The sequence below is a fragment of the Colobus angolensis genome, unplaced genomic scaffold (genome assembly GCF_000951035.1).
Source record: "Colobus angolensis palliatus isolate OR3802 unplaced genomic scaffold, Cang.pa_1.0 Scaffold158, whole genome shotgun sequence".
Classification (NCBI taxonomy): Eukaryota; Metazoa; Chordata; class Mammalia; order Primates; family Cercopithecidae; genus Colobus; species Colobus angolensis.
Genome location: NW_012114688.1, coordinates 751,692 through 771,839, shown reverse-complemented (window position 1 = coordinate 771,839; position 20,148 = coordinate 751,692). Strand labels below are relative to the sequence as shown.

The window sequence follows — 20,148 nt, the reverse complement described above, 5'->3', positions numbered from 1 at the left end:
AAAAGAAAAGTGAGTCTCAGAGAAGTAACTTATCTGAAGGATTAACTGAGTTCTCAAACCAATTCCATTCAATATGCTACTTGAGTGCCTACTTTGTGACAAGTACAATGCCAGGCACTAAGAGAACAATATAGTATGATAAAAATTCATATTTAGTTGCTTAATTTTCTTCCATTTCTTTTAACACTGCCACTTCTTCCTGAAGTAATGGATAACAAAGAGTTCACTTCAAGTGCCTTGAAAGTCACATGTTGTCAAGATTAGCAAGGGATGTGAGCACTATGCACATGTCCTGAGAGCTAGCAGATATTTCAGAAAGTCTGAACAAAGCTGAACATGAGCTCAGTTCCTTTCTAATCTTATTTGGTTCAGGCATGGGCATTATTCATCCTTATTTGTTCATTTCATAAATATTTATTGAGCATTTACTATGTCCCAGGCTTTATGCTATAAATTGAGGATATAGAAAAAGATGATTAGTATTTGAACTTGGGATGCTTTTAGTTTAGAATGGGAAAAAATGAAATAATTACAATACAGTATAAGTATAATAACAGAGATTTTGAGATAATAATTAACAGTAATTTTGGGTGAATTGCAGGAGGTATATTAAGAAGATGAAGGATTAAAAGGCACTTTCCAGATGGAAATGGGTAAAGGAAGTAGTGTTTCCTATGCGTATAGTATATATCAGGGTCCAGGCCCTGAATTGAGACTATATATTTATTTTAATCCTGAATCCAAGAATCAGATGATATATAGAATTTGTTCACAGTGACAATGTGAGAAAAAAATCCCTGAGCTGAATATATAAATGATATTTTGGGGAAAAGGCAACCAGGTAGAAGAAGCAGCATATATGAAAGCAGGAAAGCAAGAAGATCCTGGTGTATTTCAGGGACGTATACTCAGTGCACTTCAGCCATCAGTTGTACATGGGGGTGGCAGCGTAAAGTGGGAGATGATGACAAAGAGGGAGAGCAAAATTCTAAAGGCTTTTGCATGCCTGGCGAGACGTTTAGGTCTTATCTTGAAGGCAAAGTGTAGCTAAAAAAGAAAATAATATAACCATAACTGGGGTTTATAAGAATAGTTCTACTTTGAGAGGTTGAGGTGGGCAGATCACAAGGTCAAGAGATTGAGACCATCTTGGCCAACATGGTGAAACCCTGTCTGTACTAAAAATACAAAAAATTAGCTGGGCATGGTGGCGGGTGCCTGTAGTCCCAGCTACATGGGAGGCTGAGGCAGGAAAATCGCTTGAACCCAGGAGGCTGAGGCTGCAGTGAGCCAAGATCATGCCGTTGCGCTCCGGCCTGGCAACAGAGTGAGACTCCATCCCCCACCCCCCCAATCCCGCAAAAAGAAGAATTTTAATACCAGAATGGAAGCTGGTTTAGAGTGGGGAAAGAATGAGGACAATAATAACAAGTTGGAGGACCACCATAATACTTTAAGTACAGGATGATGGAACAATAAACAAAGGCAGAGGAAGTAGGGGAGAAAAGGAAAAAGAAAGATTAGAGAAAAAGACTAAAGGAATTGACTGTGGTAGGTGAAGAGGGAGATAAAAGGGTGGATGATGAAGATGCTACTCAAAGTCAGTAAAACAGGAAAAAGGACAGTTGTGTAGGGGAATGAATTTCGGTCTCCAGATGAAACAAAAGGGGTTACCAGAGGTAGTCAGGTGTCTGGCATTTATATACAAACTTATCGATAAGTAATGGGGGTTGGGGGTGTCCAGGGAGTGAAGGAACAGGACTGAGGGGGGAAATAGGTTCTAAAACCAAGGGGATAGTTTCTGACAATCAGATTTGAAGAAATTTGTCTGCTCCAGTTGTCTCCCTAACTTCAATCCTGGAGGTGGAAGAGTCCAGATAGATGTGTGAGGCAAATCTCTGGCTCTGACTCCTGGGGATGTGCAGGTAAATAGAGCTGTCAAAAATGCCCAGAAAGAGGCAGATGTTTCCTAAAGGGTTCTGCCTGCCACGCCTGGGAGCTGCATGGCCAGGCTGCAGGCAGGCAGCAGCTGGGGTTTGGGAGGACACAGGCACGTGGACTGCCTCCTGTGGGAGCCCTGCGGATGAGGCAGCTCAGCTGAGAGAAGTGAAGCTTTCTTCCCAGCCTCCTCCTCCACCCTTTGCTGCAGATCCCCAATGCCACAGCACAGTGCTAGCTGCATAAAGGTTGATTCATAGATGAGGGGATGCAGCTACATGCCACGCAGAGATGGCAGAAAGGACAAAAGTGTGTGTGTTTGGAGGAGACTGTTTATTCAAGGAACTATATATCAAACACAACCTTACTGGCAGACAATAGTGATTTGCCTAGATAATTTATGCAACCAAGTCAACATCAAGATGGGCTGTGTAGAGCAAAAGGTGAGACTCATTTTTGAAACTGGGGTACTTCCCTTCACGGTCTCAATTACAGGAGATGCTTTTGCACACAAAACATTCAGGCAACAATATCTGGGTATCTGCTTGAGCCTACTGTAACCAAAGAGAAAGAAAGGCCGGAATTAAAATGCAAAAGAAAGAAAGAAACTGTGTTTGGAGATAGGTCTGCTACAGTATAAACTTTTTCCTTTCTCTGGCTTACTGCTATAGCAAAACCTGATGGTTGTCTTTGTAAAAAACGTGTCTGTATCTAGGTCCCTGGCAGCGATTTGCCTCTGGGAGGGCCAGCAATCTATTTAATGACTCCATTGACGTCAATAGCATAACTGAAATACTTACTAACATGCATGATTCCAACTTTCAAGGGGAGGGTGGGTGGATGGTGTTTCTCAGCAGTACAAAAACGTGAAGTGGAGTCAACACGGAACGGACTCCACTGTTCAGGCAGCTAGTGAGAACTTAGATGCAGGTCTCATCAGTTTCATTCAAAGAGAAGAAATATTTATGCTAAATTTGCAAATTAATTTTGAACTAGTGAAATAACCATAATAAGCAGGATGTTCTATTTGACAATACCTGCTTAAGGGAAACATTTTAACGTTTGCACTTTAGCTGAGGTATTAACGTTTTTATGACTACCAATACTTAATTTTAGATACGTATGAAATACTGCAAATCAATATAAACAGCTCAATGTTGATGCTCTGGGGTAAACTTTCACAAGAGGGCTATTTTAGACAAAAACAATTATTACAAAACAACCATTTGGAAATTATTCTCAAAATAACTGGGGCTTTTCTGGTGCATTTGTGCTATCATTTTCTATGCAGGCTGTCTAAACACTGAAGGTGAGTAATTAAGGCAATTATTGCAATAATTCAGCACTCATAATTCAGAATAAGCAAGAAAATATCATTTGATATTTCTGACTTTTTCTTTTTCCTTTCCTTTCTTTTCTTTCCTTTTTCTTTTTTCTTATAATTCCCTCCAATCCTTCCTTTATCATGACTGGTCACAGCTTTTGGTCACAAGATTGATTTTATTCCTATTTGTCCATAAGTGTTGTAATCCTGCCTGACAGTTCTTGCTTAATGTAGAAACCAAACAAACGTTCTGCTTATGCTGGGCCTCATTTCCAGTCATCTGATGCAGCACCGCTCTTAGGCTATTGCTGTGGTTCCTAGAGAGCCCGTTACCCATACACACATAGACCCTGTCTCATCACAGGTCCTGAAAGCTCTGACAAAAAATGAGAATGGAATCAATGTCATGACTTTCTGAATTCCTTAAAATCGAAGATAACTCACTGACCCTCTTGTCCACTACTTGAAGAGACCCTGCATCTGGTACACTCACATGAACCTCTGGAAGGATAGTCATAATCAAGTAAAGTTATGGGCAGAACCCATATGGAGAAATACGTTTCTTTGGAAACATATTTCTTCTGGTTTATCAACTGGTAAAAAGCCAATTCCTCCCCAGAATGGCCTAGACACATATTAAAAGAAATGCATTCTGTAAGCACTGGAAAAACCTTAATTAAGCCTGTTTCTCACATAGGCCAACCTATTTCAGGCTTTACTGGAAAGCTCTATACTGTCTCATCAGATTTCTCTGAACACGGTCTTTTCTTGAAATGCATTCTACTTGGCTGGTGTTGAAAACCACCATAAATCAAGGCTATGGATATCCAGGCTTTGATATCATTAGTATCTGCAGCAATCTGGCTTGAAGTCCTCAAAGTGATTCCCTAGTCATTTTGTTGCTATGGTTCGCTGTCATTTCCAGTGACCCATAGACTTCTGTGTTGTTTTTCATAACATCTGATCTGTTTCCAGTGGTACTGTTCCTGCTCAGTAAATTTACTGATAAATTTTAGAAAAAGAAATTTAGTAGAGAGCACCACACCGTATGTATCAAGTTGGCTGCTAAAATATTATATACATGATACATATTATTTTACATTAAGACACATTTATATGACTCAGATGTGCTAGTGATTAAAAGGATACTTCTCCAGTTCCTCTATAAAGCAAAAAAAAATCATTCTGTAAAGACAGTTGACCCTTGATAATTTATCTTTTCAGTAAATTCTGACTGTCATGACATATGTATGATTACAATTGAAGAGCAAAGGATAGGATGGTGTGGAAAAAGGGGGACAATTATCACACACATGTGTGTATGCATGCACCCCATTTTCCTGTTGCAAATCGTTTTGGGACCCGAAATCCTGAGAATTACTTCAATTTTCTGTTGTGAATATGTACAGGTGACAGAATTCGAGTTCCTCCCTTGTTTTGGAGTTTTCTTTCTTCTTCTATTTTTTCCTTTCTGTTTCAATCCTTGAGCACCATGTAGGGAGAGCCTGGAATTTATGCTTGTGAAAGGCAAAATGTGAAACAAATTCAGATGCTCATTAAACTATAACATTGGCATTTTCGACACCACCAGGAGGATTTACTGTGTCTTTCTCCTCAGCCTGGGAGCATATGACTTCCTCGTTGTTCCTTCTGGGCTTAAAATTCTCCATTGCTCTACACTGGCTTTCTTATTCGAAGTGCTAAATGCCAGCTTCTTAGATTTCACTCTTTTTGTTCAAAACCTGTATGAACACACTAACATATATAAGCAGTTATAGAGTGTGTCTCAAACCTCTATTAACTTCAGTGCAATAACTAATTTTTCATAGAGAAAAAACACAATTTGAATACTTTTCACAGCAATAGAGATAAAAATACTGGCTTATTATTAAAATTTTATTTTATATGTATTTTTCTTCACATCAAGTCCCTAAATTTTAGTATTTTTCCTGGTCAATTCAACACTTACTGTGTTCTTACTATGTGAAAATAATTACACAAAAGCACCACGAGTGATAAAAAGATAGATAAGCCATAGTCCCTGTCTTCAAGAGCTTTATTTCCAATGGGAGAGACATACAAGAAGCCTTGAATTAAAGTATATCAGAGAATTAAATTGTTGCCATAGCAACTTTAATTGCTCCTTAATTTAAATAAGCAGCAATTATGCCAACTTAAGAAAAAATAAGATGTCTTTGCAAAGGACATTTGCATTGAGCCATGAGAGCTAATAAGAACCTTGGCTGGATAGTGAGAAGAAGGGTATTTCTGGTGTGTGTGTGTTTTTTTTTGAGACAGAGTCTTGCTCTGTCACCTGGAATGGGGTGTAGTGGCATGATCTCGGCTCCCTGCAACCTCTGCTTCCAAGTTCAAGAGATTCTCCTGTCTCAGCCTCCAGAGTAGCTGGGACTACAGGCACGTGCCACCACACCCGGCAATTTTTGTGGTTTTAGTAAAGATGGGGTTTCACCATATTGATCAGGCTGGTCTTGAGCTCCTGACCTTGTGATCCGCCCACCTTGGCCTCCCAAAGTGTTTGGATTACAGGCATGAGCCACCACGCTGGCCGAAGAAGGGTATTTCAGACAGTTTTCCTTTGATTTATCTATTTAATATTTCTGTTAATAATCAATTTATAAAAGTAAATGTACCAATTTACCATGGTTTCTGACAATTAGCTTTTAAAATAAATTGCATTTTTTCTTCTTTATATGTTCAAAAAAATAAGGCATTTTAAGATTTGGTATTTCTCTCTCTCTTTCTCTCTCTCCTTCTGAATTGTTCCTATACAAGAATAGAGTTATCTAAGTCAGGCTTTCTGTGTAAACTGGGTTGTTGCTAAATCTGTTTAAATTATTGTAGATTTCTTGTACCTTTTATCCTAGATTTCAATTGAAATACATGAATTCAACTTCAGTACTGACAAATAAAAACCTGATCTTACTTTTTGAAGCAGCACTCCAGTTCTCAATTCTGTTTGCTCTGAGCCACTTATTTTTCATTCCCCTTTAAAGTTTCTATTTAAACACACCTCTTTGTCATATGCTGATAAATATTAAAATAACAGGAAAAATCTGCCTGACTTATTTAAGCTGATAATAAGAACAAAACACGGGATGTGTGTCTCCTCCTTCCTTTCCTAACCATGGCTAAACGTTAAGGAGATTTTGAAACCCATAATTACGTAATAATTGGTATCACTACATTCTCTTCCCAGTGAAAAGCCAGGATTTTTGTAGTTTGCCACAGAGACAGAAGGAAACAAATTGCCTGAGTGGTATTGTCATTTCTTTGCTCCATTGTTTGAGAAGACTTTATCAAAAGAAGCCCTAGTTGTCAAGCTATAGTTGCTATGCCAATAATCACAAAATGATCTTTCCAACCACATCTTTGGTTAATGAGCTAATTTACAGAACCATAAATTTTACATATTCTCCTAATATTTGTCAGTATTTATTACAAGAAAAAGAAAACATAGTCTAAATATTCAAACTGATGTTGAATATTTGGCTAACAGAAATTTGTCTAACAGAAATGTGAGCAACACTGCCTCACTGGTAGGCCAATATGATGAAATGATTGGAGTTTCAAAACTACCTCCTTTGATCTCCAAGTATGTAACACGAGTTATATGTTAAAACATCCTATTTTGTTTCTTTCAATAACAGTTCTAAAGGAAATAGTACATGTAGCATGCCAGGTTTTTGAAGTTCATAGAGTACTGTTTACTTCTTTGTATTTCATGTCACAGGGCTCTAGAGTAAACTTACCTTTACTTAATATCTTTCTTTCACTTTTTTTTCTTGTTCTCAATCTTTCTCTTATAAAAATATTTTTAAAAGCATGCACCACAAATACTTCAGAAGCCAATGAGCCAATAGAATCTGCTGCTTTTGCTCCCTTCTTTTAGAAGCTGAGCTTTTGCAATGCTTCTGTTATACTTATGATCAGGATACCAGAAAGAAAACACAACAACCAAGTAAGAAAGATTTTAAGTATGAAGCGCTGCTGGAAATAGAAAAGCGTGTGAGGCATTGTTAGGTGTCAGGCGTTAGGTGATCTCAGTGTGAGTTCATCTTAATTGTTTCTCCTGTGGTTTTTCTCAAACCTACTGCTACAATAGTAGGGAACAGATTTAGGAGAAAACATTATTTGGACTTTAACAAACGTCACAGAACTGGTTGCATTTTGTGTGAAGAAGAATTTCAGTTCAACACAACTCCATGGTGTTCATTCAAGGTGACCTTTCCTCTCTGCAGTTCTCAACACACCAAGAAAAGTGGATGCACTGTTCTGAAAGATTAGAGGTTAAGTTCTTAAAAAACAAAAAAACACCATTGAGGAACAAAGTTGGATGCCCTCCAAGAGAAATGATTCGTGACCTGGAAAGAGCCTTTGGTTTCACACCTGGAAAGGATGTAGATTCAAGTGGGATCTATAGTTGACATTAAGAGGGAAACCACTAACATATCCGCAGGGGCCCTCAGGCCAGCATGGGGCACCTTAGGTCTTTGAGGTTAACTCTCCTGTAGTTTATTGGGGCCATCAAGCTGAGGTCAAGCTGCACTGTCAATACAACTCTGCCTCCTGCTCCTCTTTGGGGAAGGAGCAGCATTACCCCACATTTATCATGTTCTGAAAGCCTGCAAATACAATGGGCAAATTATTTAGTACTGCTTTTAATGTGGTTTTAATACAGTGAAGTAATGCTCCAGTGTACCTTAGAAAAAAATCACCAAGAGGCATACTTTTGAGAGCCACAATATGCAAACAATGCTATTGTTCTAAAAACCAGTTCTGAATAAGAGGCACGTTTATTATTCTATCTTGAAACATTGAGATAGACCTTATGACATGGCCTACCTTGCGGGTTGACTCTGGAGACAGGAGGCTGACTAGCAGCTGGAGACCTCCTGTGGAGACAGACAGAGAAGAGAAGGACTGAGTCTGCATATCAAAACTCCCCATTCCACCCCCGACACCCCACCCTCATGGTTACTGAGGACTTTTCCAGGTCATAATGAACTATGTAGTGACATAATGCTATCTCCGGAAGGCAGGCTCCTGTAACCCGGGTAGATGACTGTAATTCTCTCACATCCAGACGGACTGCAATTCTCTCACATCCAGATGGCCTGGAATTTCCCTCTGCAAGGCCTCAGGATGCTCTGACTCTCCAGGAAGGAAGTTGTTTACTCCGGATCCCCAACCAGCTCCCTGTTTTAGGTTTTGCTGTTCCAAGAAGCCCTCAGAAAAGGAGTCGCTCGCTCAGGCGTCACTCGAAATGTCAGAGTGAATCTCAATTCCTCTGGGCAGTGCTGTAAAAAGTTACAGCCAGAGGAACCCTTAGCGATCAATCGCTTCAGGTCCCTAATTTTTGTACCTCAGGAGACTGACACCTAGAGAGGTGAAGTCACTTGCCAGGATCACACAACCACTGGGAACAGTCATCCAACTTGCTTTACTTAGGGAACAGAATTTACATGGAGGAACTGGGACGTCATTCTATGTCATAATAAGCCTGCTGATGTCAGGGGTTAAATGAAACAAGCAAACCCATGTACCCATAGTACTGGGGCTCCTCCTTTTTTCTTGGTTCTTTTCCTTTCTCTGCCCCAAATCTTTCAATTTCACTGCTCTTACCAGTCTTCTCATGTTCTGCAGAACTTTTACCAGACTCTCCTGTTTCCCGCTGCATTGCTGGAGAATTTCTCAGGAGTGCTATTGAGCAGGGCTCTCAAACATTAGGGTGCATCAGAATCACCTGAAGGGCTTATTCAGACACACTACTGGGCCCTACCCCCAGAGTTGCTGATTCAGTAGGCCTGAGATGGGCTTAAAAGTTGGCCCTTATAAAAAGTTCCCAAGTGGTGCTGATGCTGCTGGTCTGAGGACCACATTTTCAGAAATACTGGTATTAAGGATTCTCTGCTCCACTAAGGAGTAACAGGACATTTCCTATGAGCAAGAGAGTGAGACTGTAGTCCAATGGTTCTCAAATATGGATAAGCATCAGACTCATTAGGGGAGCTGTTAAATTTCTTTTCCCAACCCCGAAGAGTCGATTTCAGTATATCTGAGATGAGGCCTGAGAATCTGTATTTTTCACTTCTCTTTGCATTCTCATGCACAGGCAAGTTTGAGAACGAAGTCAAATTCTAAATGACAAAGAACAGCCTGCATTGTTGTTGCTAAAGAGGAGTCTTCCTACTGGTGTGACCACAAAATTATTTCCCTAGGTTTTTCTGCTGCTCTAAATTAATCTCTGGTCCTTTAGGGACAATCTAGCTTGTAGGTACCCACACCTAGTAGTCATAGTCTATAGACAGGGTCCACATCTACCATTAATTTACTAGCTGGGTGATCCTAGGCAGGGTAGTTTTAAACTCTCAGTGGTATGAAATTTTCACATGTGACAAGAGAAGGGAAATTATCATCTAATGATTGTTTTTCTCTGCTAGGCTGTGCTAGGTACTTCTTAGCTTCCACTGGGAGTATTATCACCCCATTTTAAGGATAAGAAAACTGAAGCTCAGAGAGGTTAAGAAACATACTGACACATAATTTATAATTGGTACAGCCAGGATTCAAAGCTAAGTCTTTCTGAATCCAAAGTGCATGCTCTTTCCACTATACTGTATGCTGATAACACCTGCACTAATACTGAGGGCTGTTTTTCAGGAAAATTAAGAGATTAAATTCCAAAATCCTTAGTCTGGCATTCAAAGGCCTTGCTCTCTAGCCCCAACATCCTTTTTCCAGCTTATCTGTCATAATTCCTCATTGCCTGACATTTCATCTCAGACCACTGACTGGCTGTGTGCTCTCATGCATCCTGTACTTCTCTTTCGTAGCACTTTAAAATTATAGCTTAAATAGGCTTTGTCTAGTTAATGTTCAGTACATAGTTTCTTAGATTAAATGTAAACATTATGTGAGCAGGGAACAACTTGTTTACTGCTTGATCCCTGGCACCCAGGATGGTCCTTCATATGACAAGCATTCAGTAAATACTTATTGAATAGAAGCATGAATGAATGAGAGACAGAGCTGACTCACACTTGCCAAGGCCAAACTTGATCACCTCTTTTTCCTTGAATATATGCTGCCCCTTTCCTGTCATTATTCAGACCATTCATTCCCCTGTCAAGGAAGCTCTCTTCACACCAATCTACCCATCAAAGGTTAAGTTACCCATCAATCCTTCTCCAAAGGATGCCATCCTCTTAGCCAAGAGTGGTTTCTCTAATCTCTCCTGGTGCTTTATTTGTATCTTTAGGGTCATTTCTTCATGTTACAGTCCATATTGGCACATATTATCTCCACTAGTAATCTGTGACCTGTTGATGGCAGGATTCAGTTCTGATATCTTTGCTTACATACTTTTCAGGTCCCACCAATTTGCCTGGCAAATAGTAGGAACTCCAAAATGTTAATAGAATGTAGATTGAATAACCCATTGATGTGAAAGTGATTTGAGAACCAAATACTCTACATGAATATTTTATATGGTTTCTTTTTCACATACAATCTTGGTTCTATATGCCACTTGCTGTTCCTCGAACACAGCACTCTCTTTTGTTGCTATGCCTTTGCACACATTTTGCTCAGTTGAACACTTTTCTTTTCTTTAAATGGCTAGCTCTTTCATATATCCTAGGACTCTGCTCAGGCATCACCTCCTCAGAGGAGCCTTCCCTCTGTCAGTGGCCCTCACCTGTGTTCTGTAGTTTCTGTGCTTACTGAACCATTGCATTGCTCATTCTGTATCGCATTTCCCATTTTCCTGTCTTTCTCTTCAACTCATCAGGGAGAAATTTAAGCAATGACTGAACATTGTGCACAACTGTAACACAGGGATCTGGCATAATATTTGGTATGATGTAGGTACTCAACACATATGTACTGGATTAATAATATACTTTAATAATTTTATCTTGCACCTTTTCCTGAGTTCCAAAGAAGACTTTTGTGAAAGAAGACACTGAACGAGGAGACCCTAAATTTTGGAAATCTCTACTTTCTTTACAGCATGTCTAATCACAGTGCCCAATTCTCTCAATGACTTCTTGGAAATTACACATATTATGTAAATTCTTTTGTCTCAGAATTAGTTTTGAAAATATGGCTTTTATTTAGAGTTGTCAATTCAGATAAGCAGCTCTGTGTGGAAGCTTTGGAAAGGCAGGGACCATGTTTATTTGGGTTTGTCAATTATTTATGAGACCTGGTGCAAACAAGATGCTCAGTACATTTTCAATATTCTGTAAGTTGAGAATGCCAGACAGAAAATTGTAAGGAGTGCCAGAGGAAAGTGGTATTGGTTGCTCAGTCTCCAAAGTCCCTCACTTATGAAAGAATCATAAGAAGTTATGTGGCTGATTGCTGAAGACAGTGACATAGATAGGGAAGACAATATGGCCATGGCAGTTCATACTTTCCAGCCCTGAATAGCACAGTGGAGAGAGAACTGGACTGTGACTAAGAAGACAGGAATCCTAATCCTGGCTCTGGCACCTTCCCACTGTATAGCCCTTGGGCAATTCATAGAACCTCTTAGTTTCCTCCTCACTTGAGGAGAGCAGGCAGCAACTAACATTTACTGGTGATTTACAACATACCAGGTCCTGTGTGAGGAGTTTTACATATATTGCTTCACTTAATCTGAGGAAATTTGGCTAGGTTCATTCCAGCTCTGAATGCTCAAAATTTCATGATCCTCAGCTAATTTAATTCACATGCCAAAGTACATACAGCAATAAAAGACAGTTTGGATAGATATACACCTAAAAAAAGTAAGTGGTTATTAATCCTTTCCTGAAGATTACATACATGTTGATTAAATTATGCTTTGGAAGAATGTTAATACAAAGAAGTTACATGGTTGCCTGATAGCCACACGTGATATTCATGATGTTGATGACACAGTTGACTGATGAATGACATCTCTTTGCTCCCAGCTCCATCCCCTGGCTATCAGACTGCTGAACGGTGGGCATACTCACTCATCCACCTGATTACTACAGCAGCCTGTTTAAAGTCAGCAAATGCTTTAAGAATGCTTATCTGAATTAACAACTCTAAATGAAAGCCATATTTTCAAAATTAACTCCTGGGACAAAGGAAGTGTAGGTTTTAATTTGCAGCCAAGAAATACAGGCCCAATCAAGCATCCCTCAATGGGATATTTCATGAAGGTGCAAGGAAACCACCTCAACAGGAACTTTGAGATTTCCACGGGTGGTAAAGCACAGGCAGACAATGGACTGCTTTTATGCAGAGCAGAGCCAAAAGATAAAAGAAATCTTGACTTATGAGAAGTATAGTTCTATGTGGGAGTTCCTTTTCCTACAATAAACCACACTAACCAGATGTCTCATGAAAACCACTCCTAGGACATAATTATTGCTTAAATGCTGCGTTCAAGGCAGGGAGTGGCACCCTGGATCCGAAGTCAAGTATCCCAGAAAGAAATATCTGAGTTCCATGAATTCTACAGTTTCAGCTGTTAAGATAATCTGTGTGTGTGTGTGTGTGTGTGTGTGTGTGTGTGTGTGTGTGTGTGTGTGTGTTGGGGTGGGGGGATGCTTTCTGTATGTTGTATCCATTCCTGCCAAACATTATTGTCTTCAGTTCCTTCTCTTGGATTTTCTTTAGTAGTTTGAAGGTATTCACTATCTAGAAATAAAATGGAGTGCATTAAATGGACACTCAGTTTTCCAACCTGCCCCTGCCAGTCTTCTCTGGAGATGGCTAATTGATTTCATCGATTTCAGCTCCCTGATGTCTGAAATTCATTATTCAGGACTGAGTCTGAGCTAGACTGCACCACTCTCAACTCCCTTTGGTGAAACTCCAGTGGCAAATGTGCCCTGTCTTGAATTTTTGTTGGTGACAAGGTAGTGCTTGCAATCAGTAACAGGATCAACTCTGTACACATGGGTATGAATTTGAGAAAGATCATTAGATACAACTATCTTACCACTGGAGACCTGCTTTGTGTGATAAGTATGGCTTGCTTTGGACCAAGGGTGACACAAGGGGCCGTGATTTGAAGGGTAGTCCTCAGCCAGAGTGTGGGAAGGGCTGTGCTTCAGCTATGCTATGGCAATTATGGTTTTGGGGTACTTGGTTCCTAAAGGTTCACAAGGACCAAAACCCTCAAGGGTGTGGAAAGACCTGATTATTGAGAAAGTAGTTTCAGTTGGCACAGCTTATTAATCAGCAGGGTTAGGCTGAATGTCCTAATACTACTAACAGAGGTAAAAACCCTCAAACCCATGCTAACAAATAAGAATGAGAACACCACCACCCACCCGGTCTTCTCCCTAGTGCTGTGCAATGTAGTGGTTCTTAGTCCAGCCATGCTTAGGAAGCCTTTAAAATGTGTCCATATTAATCCCTTCCCCCTTATTCCCATCTCCATCAATCTGGTTCAGAGTTATACCCTCACATTTAATTCCTGAAAATACTATTTTAGCTACTGTCTCTATCTTCAGGCTTTCTGATCTTCAGGTATTCCTTAAGTTCTTCCTAAATGTCTTTCTGTTCCAAAACCTTCCAGGGGCTTCTTCCTATAACCCAGAAGACTTAACAGGTTTGGCAAATGAAAAGAGCACTGCAGTGACAGTCAGGATTCCAGGTTTCAAGGAAAACTCTGTTGCCCACTAGAAGCTGTACATTCTTGCTGAAGTCATTTAATCTCCCTAAGTTTTGTTTCCTTATCCTTAGAGTGGGAGTAACAATACCTTTATTCGTTCAATACCATGAATATCATTTATGGTGATCTAAGCTGACATAACAGATATGAAACCCCCAAAGTGTTACACCACTTCTGGATTCAACAAGAGAAATGTAACGATCCATTATAATAGCTCACATTTATTGAGCACCTACTTCGTGCAAGATGCTGTTTTAAGTGCTTTGCGAGTATCAATTCATTTAATCCTCACAACAACCCTATTTTACACATTAGAAAACTGAGATATAGAGAAGGTAATTAGCTTTCCCAAGTGTATCATTTTCGAGGGGGTAGAATTGGGCTGTGAAGCCTGTAATCATGGCTCCAGAGGCCATATTATACAAAGAAAAAACATAGAGAAGGGATCACTCCTGCAAATATAATTTTCTAAATAATTGGTGGTCTTTCCTCCAACAATTATTTATTCGGAAATTCATATATGTGATGAATTTTTATGAAGCACAAACTGTATGTCAGGCATTCTGCTATTCTTGGGAATTCAAGAAAAACTAAACCCAATTCTTACTCCTAAGGGGCACACAATCTAGTGGCGGGCAGAGATCCATAAAGCAAGTGATAAGGTTTTCAGAGTACTCCGGATCCAAATGAGGGCCACTCAGCCAGGTTTAGTGAGGTCAGGGAAAGCATCTCCGTGAAGGTGATTCTAGAGATGGGACATAAAGACAATCAGGACTTGGCCAAGCAGACACTGGCAAGTGGAAAGAGACATTTTAGGAAGAAAGAACAGTAAGTCCATAATTAGGATAGAGAAGAGAGCATGCCGAGAACAACAGACCATGAATTGAACATAATTCCACGTGGCTAGAGACCTAGTCTGATTGCTTACACTGCATCCCCTGGCATTTCATATTAGAATGTAAGCCCTAAAACAGGAGAGAACTTGTCTGCTCTGGTCACTATTATATTACTAGTGTCTGCTACTGATGGGGGTGCTCAGTAGTTATTTGTTAAATGCATATATCCATGTATGAATGGATGGTATGTGCTAAATAAATACTTGTCGGATGGATAAATAGATAAGTAAGTAAATAAATAAATAGATAGATAGATAAATACATAAATGGAGTTCTACTCCAAAAGAGGCTGGGACAAGCCTCTAGATTTCATATGCATTGCACTAAATATAAACCCAAGCAACTATCAATCAAATTAATTTGTCTTGGGTGCAAAGCACCAGCATTTAAACTTTATCTTAATAACACTGGACTGCTGAAATGCCTCAAGCTGAAGGGTGACACAGTCATACAACATGTGAGAAAGATCACTCACATGGAAGCTTGATCAGAGTATACAGAGTCATCTCACAGGAAAGCCAAGTCGTAAAACAATGAAAAGAAAAGCAAACATTCAAAGCAGGGTTTATTCCCACTTTTAACAAATCTATTCTATGACAATTTGTATGAAAGCAAAGTAAAGGACTGAAAAATAATTTCACAAAGACGAGAGATATAGGATAGTCTGCAGTGAACTCTGGCTGAAAAATTAGATGTAGGTTTTGGCCCTGATGTGTCTCTAACTTATTGGCCCTGATGTGTCTCTAACTTATGTAGTAGCAAGTCACTGGATTCTTGAGAGCTTAGGTTTCTCCTAAACAAAGAGAATCAATGGTCTCAAAGGCCTCCTCCAGCCCTCTCATTCTAGGATTACAGGTTCTATGACTCTCTGACCTCTGTGATACTTTTTTAAAACATGCAGAAGAGTGAACGGAATAGAACTTTTAGCTTAGGCTCATAGATTTGAAATGATTTTGGAGAGAGTATTACTGCAAGGAATATAAAGTTCAAACCCTTCATTTTATAGATATGGAGATCAAGGATCAGCAACATTAATTTAAATGCCAAGATCATATAATTAAGTGAAGGTGAAGGAGAAGATAACCCCACACTTATTCATTAAACTGCATGAACTTGTTTATAGACAATCAAAAATTAGGCAAATTGGACTTGAACTTTTTGCTACATTTAATTTTAAGTTTGAATATCTGAATTCATTAAGAACTTACTCCAAAAGACTTTTAATAGAATTTATGGCCATTACTGGTCAAAGTGGTAAATGTAAAAGTCAACAAAAAATAAAATCCTCCTCTTGTTCTTTCATTTGTGAATTCCTACTGGATACTAAGTCGTATCGGTACAAAGACTAATAAGATCCAGACTAGGTTATTTTTAATGTTGTATGAGTTCTAACATATTATGGTGATCCATCCTATTTTCAAATTTTAATGTGTGTATTAACTTAGCTTAGAGGGCAATTTTCCATGTAATAGTTGTATTTTTTAATTGCTGCTCAATATATTTTGCCTTTATGTTAGGGATTCAAACTCCACAAAAAAGTCAATGCTTACTTGTTAGATGTACCATGAAGGTTTGTCAGTATAGTGAAGTTGTTTCTCACACTTCGCAAGCTGGCAAGGACCTACAGGAAAAATGTTTAAAATGGTTAAGGACAAAAGAAGACAGACAGCCAGGTTCAAACTTAGAAACCAGCAACAGTGAAAGCAAGCCAGGGCCAGCATAATACATACCTGGGCAAAAGGAGTTACAATCAAGTCATCGCCATGTCTGGTGAAAAGGGAAAAAAAGAACCTTTAGAAATTTACTTGAATTATATCTGTGACAGACAAGCTATAATATTAAATTTTAACAGTGTTAACAACACAAATGTTACACAAGTTCTTCTACCTGGATATAAGGCAGGACTCACAATTTGGCCTGAAAGTGTATCCCAAGAGCTTGAAAGGAAAAAATTAGTACCAGATTCATGACTCCTGAATTTACAGTGACTACACATAAAAGCATTTGCAAGTAAGCATATATCCTCAGGATATATTCCCATTAAATAACAGATCCAGCGTACTGTAATTTAAAGCGACTTGTGGATTTTGGTTGCCAGAGCCAGGAAATTCAAAGGGAGGGCTGCTCACAGGGACACACACAGTTGGAAAAAATGGTATAACAGTCTGGATAAAGGTTAACTTTGGATTTCCTGGCTTTTGTTGATTCGAACCACAGCTTTAATGCCATTTAAACACAGATTTCTGTCTGGAAATCCCATTACTTTTTGTTTTTAATATAACTTTTTTCTTGAAGTACCTAAGGAAAAGCTTTTAATAGGCGCATATGGCTGAACCCATCATAATCATACCATTGTCATTCCATTTTGTCCCAAAGAACTGATTAAGCTGTACCCAGTGTTATGTAAATCTGTATTTAGGAAGAGTCGAAAATGTGTTTTCAGAAGTGCACACTGTCTCTCTGGCACATGCTTTGAGAAATCTACATAAACCCACATTCAGCAATCTCTCTATCGAAGGTACTAGAAGACATGCTGGTTTGAGCTATAGTCACAAAATCAGGCCCTTTGCCATTACAGTGTGAATCATCGTAGCAGCACAGAAGTTAGTAACAGTGAACCTTCCCTCAGTGTCTGGCCTACCTTCCCTGTCCTCATAATTGTCACACAAATATGACACCTTCTTCATTAACTACATTAGTGCAACCAATAATTATTAATCGTGTGCCATGTACCAGGCACCATGCGAGGCCTGGGGCTCCAGAATTAACAACACATACATCCATTTGGGCCTCTCCTCTATCACAGGCTTTTAACTTGGCATCTTATTTAATATGATACTTTTCTTTTCACCTTTGTCTTTAGCTAGAAACCTCTGAACTTCAATTTAATCTGGCAAGTTTCTTCTGTGCCCCCTTTGTACGGTGACAATAAAAAGAATACTGATAAGGAGTAAGCATTCTTTGTGTGACTACTACTGTCTGCCAGGCCTCATGGTAAGCAGTTTACATGCATTATCTCATTTAACTATTGTAACAGGGCTGTGCGGCGGGTACTCTTAATATTTCTATTATATAAATGACATCAATCCACAGAGCAGCTAACTAGCACATACTTAGTAAGTAGAAGAACTGAGACTGATTCCAAATGTAAGAATTTAGACCATTTGGTTTCAAAAATCTGTGCTTTTAAACACTATGCTTCGTTTTTGTTGTTGTTGTCATTATTTTGTTTTGTTTTGAGACAGGGTCTAGCTTTGTCACCCAGGCTGGAGTGTAGTGGTGTGATCTCAGCTCACTGCAACTTCTGCCTCCAGACTCGAGCAATCTTCCCACCTCAGACTCTGGAGTAGCTGGGACTACAGGAACACAACACCACACCAAGCTATTTTATTTATTTATTTATTTATTTATTTATTTATTTATTTATTTATTTATTTTGTATTTTTCTGTAGAGACAGAGTATTGCCATGCTGCCCAGGCTGTGCTCAAGCAATCGGCCCACTTTGGCCTCCCAAGTGTCGGAGTTACAGGTGTAAGCCACTACACCCAGCCTATGCTTCCTATTTTATGACTTGCTGCATAGTTGACATATCAAATCATACAAAATATTCATGATCTCCAAAATTAAAACAAAGTAGGGGAGACAAATTATTTTAAAAACTGTAATAGACATTTTAATATAGAATGAGAATTACAAACAATGGGTATACTTCATGAAGTCCAAAGGAAACATGATAATTACAGGTTAGAGAAAGTAGGAAAGTCTTGATTGAGTGAGCAGTGTGTTTGAAAGATTTAAAAAGTCAGGGATGGTAGACGTTGCTAATGAAGAGAAATGACAGGAACAAAGGCACTGAAATGAGAAAATACTGAACACGCTTATTAAGATCTTTGATGGCTATTTGGGTGGAGAAGAGCATATTAGCTATAGACATTTGTAGAGAAAAAGGATAGAAGGTCCCCCATGCTCATATTATGGACAGTCCAGGCAAAGATTATAGAGTCAGTACTTAACTCCATAGAAAGAAATGACCCAGGCTGGGCGCAGTGGCTCATGCCTGTAATCCCAGCGCTTTGGGAGGCTGAGACAGGCGGATCACCTGAGGTTGGGAGTTCAAGACCAGTCTGACCAATGTGGAGGAACCCTGTTTCTACCAAAAAAAAAAAAAAAACAAACAAAACAAATTAGCTGGGTGTGGTGGTACATGCCTGTAATCCCAGCTACTCGGAAGGCTGAAGCAGGAGAATCACTTGAACCCAGGAGGCAGAGGTTGCAGTGAGCCGAGATCACACCATTGCACTATAGCCTGGGGCAATAAGAGTGAAACTTTGTCTAAGAAAGAAAAAGAAAGAAAAGAAAGACAGAAAGACAAAGAAGAAACAAAAGAAAGAAAGTAAGAAAGAAAGAGAGAGAGAGAGAAAGAAAGAAAGAAAGAGAGAGAAAGAAAGAAAGAAAGAAAGAAAGAAAGAAAGAAAGAAAGAAAGAAAGAAAGAAAGAAAGAAAGAAGAGAGAGAGAGAAAGGAGTCAGTGAAGGTTTTTAGAGATGGAAAGTGAGATGGGCCAACAGAAAAGTGTTTTAGAAAGTAAAATGGTTGGATGCAGAAGGATAGATTGGAGAGGGGACAGACCTGGAAAGAATAATTAGAAATTGCACCCATTCTGATGAGAAGCAATAGGTAAGGCCAAGAAAGGGACAGAATGAGACAACTGGAAGAGAGCCCAGAGGTTTTGCAGGACTTGACATTTAATTGGATAAAGGGTCATAAAGAAATATAATTTTCAATTTTAAAAATGGATATCTGAGAAAACAGTGAAGTCATGAGTAGAAATAAGGAAATGAGGAGTTTACTCTCCTGTTGGGGGAGTTTTAGGTAGTCACTGAGTTTTTAAGGTACATGTTGAACTTTAAGGTACTGATTTACATCTGGGTGGAGACATCGAGCAGGAAGACTGAGATATGGGAATTCGAGCTATAGATTAAGGGGTTCCCTACAAAAGTAGGGATAGTTAACGCCATGGCAGGAAGTGGCCCCCTGAGGTGGGGTTACATATAAATAGGGAGCCAAAAGAAGAGCCTCAGGATTCTTGGAGAGATGCAAAAAAGAAAGACAGAAAAATCAAGAGAGGAGCAGTTGTGATAAATGGAGTGTGGTGAACTGTATCAGAAACTGCCCCTTTCCAGCCATTTTTTCCAAGATGAACTTTGAGATGGGTGAAGATCTTGCAGTTTGTTCTGATTCTCTTTTCTTTTCTTTTCTTTTTTCTTTTCTTTTCTTTTCTTTTTTCTTTTTTCTTTCTTTCTTTCTTTCTTTCTTTCTTTCTTTCTTTC

The 20,148-nt window shown here is 39.2% G+C and overlaps 1 protein-coding gene across 5 annotated transcripts in view; it reads right to left on the bottom strand.

Moving 5' to 3' along the window:
- PDE4B (phosphodiesterase 4B, cAMP-specific) overlaps window positions 1-20,148 on the bottom strand; it is a 621,546-nt gene that overhangs the window by 106,455 nt on the left and 494,943 nt on the right. For all 5 annotated transcript variants that reach the window (XM_011936840.1, XM_011936844.1, XM_011936841.1 and 2 more), the window contains 3 exons: window positions 16,549-16,585; window positions 16,369-16,439; window positions 8,126-8,175 (listed from right to left, as the gene is read on the bottom strand). In XM_011936840.1, coding sequence (XP_011792230.1) covers window positions 8,126-8,175; window positions 16,369-16,439; window positions 16,549-16,585 — 158 coding nt within the window. The remainder of the gene's footprint in view (window positions 1-8,125; window positions 8,176-16,368; window positions 16,440-16,548; window positions 16,586-20,148) is intronic.